The 5039-nt window shown below is 46.8% G+C and overlaps 1 protein-coding gene across 1 annotated transcript; it reads right to left on the reverse strand.

Moving 5' to 3' along the window:
- Nucleotides 1-1936: 1936 nt before the first annotated feature.
- LOC117295865 (formin-like protein 14) lies at nucleotides 1937-3463 on the reverse strand. The gene has a single exon (XM_033778649.1). It carries the CDS (start codon nucleotides 3437-3439, stop codon nucleotides 1937-1939), a length of 1503 nt encoding a protein of 500 aa, XP_033634540.1. The 5' UTR covers nucleotides 3440-3463.
- Between the last annotated feature and the right edge of the window lie 1576 nt (nucleotides 3464-5039).

Genomic DNA, 5039 nt, shown 5'->3' on the forward strand with positions numbered 1-5039 from the left:
AGGTAAACTAGGGGTAAAAAAAAAAAGGGGGGCTGCAATTTCATCCCATTACACGCGCGCCTGCTTTCTGAATGTCGTCCCGACATAAGTTTAAACAATCGCTACGCATGTCCATTCGCGCAAGTAAAATGCCTAGGGAAAAAAATGACAAAGAAATAAAATTTAAAAAAAAAATCGCTCTATTTTGCAGTAATAATGTCTAACATTGCAGTAATGCACACATCCTTACTATTCTCTAAACTGAAGGTACTCATAAAAGATTGAAGAAACTCTGCCTTTTCCTTCCATTCTGGAATTCCATGTTGGAGGGAAAAGCCAAGACGGTTAGGGGGCTTTATAACTCTGCTGGGTCTTTGTCTAGGGGGGACCTGGGGACCCGTAGCAGGGGGTTCATCGTCATCTGACACCGAGTCTTTTACTATGGGTGCATCCGATTCAGTATCAGATTCTGATGGTTGTGGTTCCTGTGTCTGCTTTGCCTTGCTCGCTGTGCCTTCAGTGGAAGTAGGTACAGGGAGTGGCAACGAGTTGAAGGGCAGGAGCAAGTTCCTATGGAGTGTCCGAGTAGGACCTCCACCTTGCTCTTGTTTCACCACATACACAGGAATATCAGGGTTTACCTGCTTGACCACCTTGTAAGGATGTTGTTCCCATCGGTCAGCTATCTTGTAGTTTCCAGTGGGAGCGACAACCTTAACCAGAACTCTGTCACCAGGGTGCAAGATGGCAGCTCTCAAATTGACATCCTGACGAGCCTTATTACGGGAGTTAGACTTGTCAGAGTGACTTGAGGCCAGGTTGTATGCATCAGCAAGGCGTCGTCTCAATTGCTTTGCATACTCTCCCTGGGTTCTATTGGCCGACTCTCGTGGTTCCAATCCAAGAAAGATATCGACTGGAAGCTTTGGATGTCTACCATACATAAGGAAGTACGGTGAGAAACCAGTTGCATCATTCTTGGTGGAGTTATATGCATGGACCAGAGGGGTGGTGTGTCCAAGGTCTTTGTCGTGAAGTGAGAAAACAGAAGTACGGTGTTTCAAGAAATCTTTAACTGTAGTCAGATTATCGGAACTAATCGGTGACTCAGTAAAGTTGAACATATTCAAGAAATCATCTGTCTCGTCTAGAACGACATCGGTGGGGTGATTGGTTCGTGATTCTTTCTCAAAAGTAGGAGAGGAGATTGAATCAACGTGCTCCAATTTGCACAAAACAGTTCTCGGGTGGATGAAGCACTGTTTTAGGGACATATTTCTGACTGTTATTGGAACAAAATTATGGTGAACATCGCGGTCCAATGTAAGGACTGTAGGAAGGACTTTCAACATGCCAGGCAGGGCATGTCCCTCAGCGGGTTCAACAATAACTTTCAAATGCAATGCCTGGAGATGGGCTTTTACAAAACCACCAACGACAACGGTTTCATTTGGGTTAATTGTGATAACCCTATTACCGGCTGCTCGTACGTTTCCAAGTTTCTGTTTCTTGCATTTGTCTTGGGCAGACAGACTTTCGAGTGCAAGTTGCAAGGCATTTGGCAGGGCTACCATTTGAGAGAATCGTGGCCCATACAATTGGAAACAATGCGACTTGCACTGAGCGATAACATTGGTACCAACCAAAAGGGGAACATTGGCATGATAAGCCGTGTCCGGTACAACAAGTGCTAGTGCCCAGTATGATGCAGGCTCATTACGAAGTTGAAAAGGAAATGAGATTTGAACTTCGATGTATCCTAGGAAAGGGACAGTAGCACCACCAGCACCTTGGACTTGAAGAAGGTTACTGATGGGCTTAATGGGATTGGAGGAAAGATGTTTGGTGTGGAAGGACTTGGAAACTGTCGTAACCTGTGACCCAGTGTCAACGAGGCAAAGGCATTCCACACCAGACACACAAGCCTCTGTCTCATTGGCACTACCCACCAAGCGAGTTAGGATTGTTGGGGTGTGGTGGAGGCCGCCGGGTTTGACGGCGGGGCTGCCTGCCACATCACCCCCTGTGGAGGCAGGTGCCTGTTTAACTGTTGGGACTTTTGAGGCTTAGGGGGGTTGCGACACCCACGGGCAATGTGCCCGACTTGACCGCATTTATAGCACTCAAACCGTGCTGGTGTGGGCGGATTGTGTGTGGGCGGATTGTTGGAGGTCATGGCAAAGCTCCGAAAATGGGGTGGGGGCTGGATTGGAGGGGCCGCTGGTTGGGGTGTTAAGGCGACTTTAAGCTCAGCCAGTGAGGAAGAAATTACCGAGAGGGCATCTTTGAAGTCATGGGCAGGAGTGGGGCGTGGAGGGCCAGGGGGAAGGTCCTTCACGGGGCATTTCGCAACCAACTCCTGCTCGCCCAAGCGGACGAGGCGCACTAAACTATCAAATGTGGCTACCTCGTCCTTCTTATGGCGACAGATATTCTTGAGTTGTTGGTCTCTCAGGCCACGCCAAAATATTTGCATCAGAACGTTGTCCATGGTGGCCACAGGAAGGCCACCACGACGGCACGCATCATACACGAGGAGTTTGAGACGGCGACCGAAACCAGCAGCCGTCTCCTGGTCTTCTTGGTTGCTGTTATATGCCCGCTGGAGGAGTGACGGCCCATCCTGGACGGTGCCGTAACTCCCCTCCAGCTCACGAACTATGGCGCCAATCGAAGCGTGGGGGCCCAGCGTTTGAATTAGCCGACTGGGTTCTCCACGGATCGATTGGCGAACATATGGGGCCAAAATCTGCTCCGAGTATGTGCCGTCTCGGAGCAAGGAGTCGACTTCGAATCTCCAAGAGTCGAAGTCAACACCATGCCCCTTTGACGACACATCCCCAAGGAAAGGAGAGATCTTGGGGGGCTGGACATAAGCAGCTGGGGGCTGAGGATGGGCAGGGAAAGGCCTATGTGGGGGAAAATGAGATGGAAACGCATGTGGCGGTTGCGGCTGTGGCTGCGGCGCTGGCTGCGGCACTGGCTGCGGCGCTGCAAAGGCCGCCTGGGGGATAGGAGAAAGTACAGGAGGGGGAGGATTGGAAAAAGGAATGGAAGGGGGAGGGGTAGTTGGGTGAGAAATAGGATATTGTTGTGGTATGGTTGGTATGGGCACAGTCATCGGTGTCGGGGGATGAAGGATAGGCAAGGGAGGGGTTGTACGAAGAACATCTTCGTGGGAGGGGATGAGGGAAGCCATTGGTATAGGGTCGAGTCCAGGGGGTGGAGGCTGCCGGTGCGACAAGCGAGGGTAGCCATTGAGGAGGGACTGTCCATTAAGGAACTGAACAGCCTCAGCCGCCGCTGCCGGAGAAGTGTACTGGCAATATACATATGAGCCATAGGCACTTCCGGAATGTGACGGCTCAGTAATGTTACGGATTGCACCAGCCCTTCCTAGAAAATAACGTATCTGCGCTAGGGAGGCTTCAGGTGGAATGTTAGCCACCAACACGGACATAATGATTAAAATGAAGTTAAGAGTTATAAATAAAAATCTGATGTAAATAATCACATGCAACCAAAGGGTACATGAAAAGAAGAAATTCAAATTAAAACTTTGGCAAGAGCAATGCTGAAAAACAACAAATAAAGACAATGGGGAAAGTTGGCAAGTTTAGCAGAAAACAATGTCGAGTAATAATGTGGGCCCCATCAGTAGTCGTCGAAAGGTGTTTTATTTGAACACGCAATCAAAATTGGAAACGAAATACAGCGTATCCCCACATTGGGCGCCAATTATGTAACAGGTTTGAGTGCGGCTAGCGCACTCTGTGCTGAAACATAATAAATTTTACAAGGGACACGCTGTTTTAGTGGTGTTGTAAAATATGAAGAAAGTTTTATTCAAATCCCGACTACTATAAAGGGAGAGGCGAATTTAAAACGCTGTATTTATACAGTGCAAGTGAGATAATAATAAAATCTCAAATACAAAAGAGGCGAAAACGAACCCGGCGGGTCTCGACAATTAAAATGCAACGAAAATAACAATGAAACTTTATACAATGGAAATATAAAACAAAAATAAATGAATGGCCTATCTGTTGGTGTTGGACTTGGACGGATGCTGACGATAACTTGAATTGAAGATACTTGAATTGAAGATGGTGTGACAATGAAAAAGTTCTTCCAGCAAAGTTGAAGATATTGGGGCTGCGAAGATTATGATGACAAACTTGAAGACTTCAGAACCAGTTCCTTGTCCTTGATCAGGGGACAGGATTACTGTTCTGGTACAAGTGGGTATGACGAAAATGCAGTGAAGATAAATAGGCTACAGTTGATGACACGCTGTCCTGCTGGCTCTCTTGATTTGGATTCGGCCTAGAGCAGGACAGGGGATGAATATATACAATTATTGTGGTGATAAAGCTGGGCTGGCGCAATCCAACGTAGATGTCCGACAGAGGCAAAGTGTAATTATTGAAGGAACTTGGAGGGTTAATTCTAAGACTATCCGTCCTCTGTCGGTGTCCAGTGGCCAAGTGTCAAACCACTTCCTTGGGTTTGGGCACTGACCCCTGAGACAACCCTTCCTCAATAGCCGTGATTGGTTGCAAAGCCTGCTACCAATCACCCACTCATCACACACCACCAGGCAACCACCCACCCCTAGACTCGCCCTAGTCCGAGCAGGACATAGGTAAACTAGGGGTAAAAAAAAAAAGGGGGGCTGCAATTTCATCCCATTACATATAGGAATGAGAGGAAATTACAAATTAAAAACTTACATACTAAGTTCTTTGAGCCACAATGGAAACTGCATGTACAAAGTGTTTCTGTGGTAGAACCACCCAGCATTAAAACATATTAACCTTTTGTAAATAGTTACATAAGTACAATCCGCGAGTACAATATATTTTAAAATCAAACGAAGGTATTTATCCCAAGCATGGGGTGAAAACTCGACATCATTTAATATTTATTGAATTTGTGAAATTTAAAGTTAGAGCAACACTCTATTTTTCAATCGAAGATAAGCAATTTAATATGAATGATTACTCAATCACGAACAATATCAGCTATTGTATTGTCGTATAAAGCTGCAGTCGGTATTA

This window comes from Asterias rubens, chromosome 1 (genome assembly GCF_902459465.1).
Source record: "Asterias rubens chromosome 1, eAstRub1.3, whole genome shotgun sequence".
NCBI lineage: Eukaryota > Metazoa > Echinodermata > Asteroidea > Forcipulatida > Asteriidae > Asterias > Asterias rubens.

What these genes read in the sequence shown, in the direction of transcription:
- LOC117295865 (XM_033778649.1), bottom strand. Translation starts at nt 3,439, where the DNA reads ATGTCCGTGTTGGTGGCTAACATTCCACCTGAAGCCTCCCTAGCGCAG.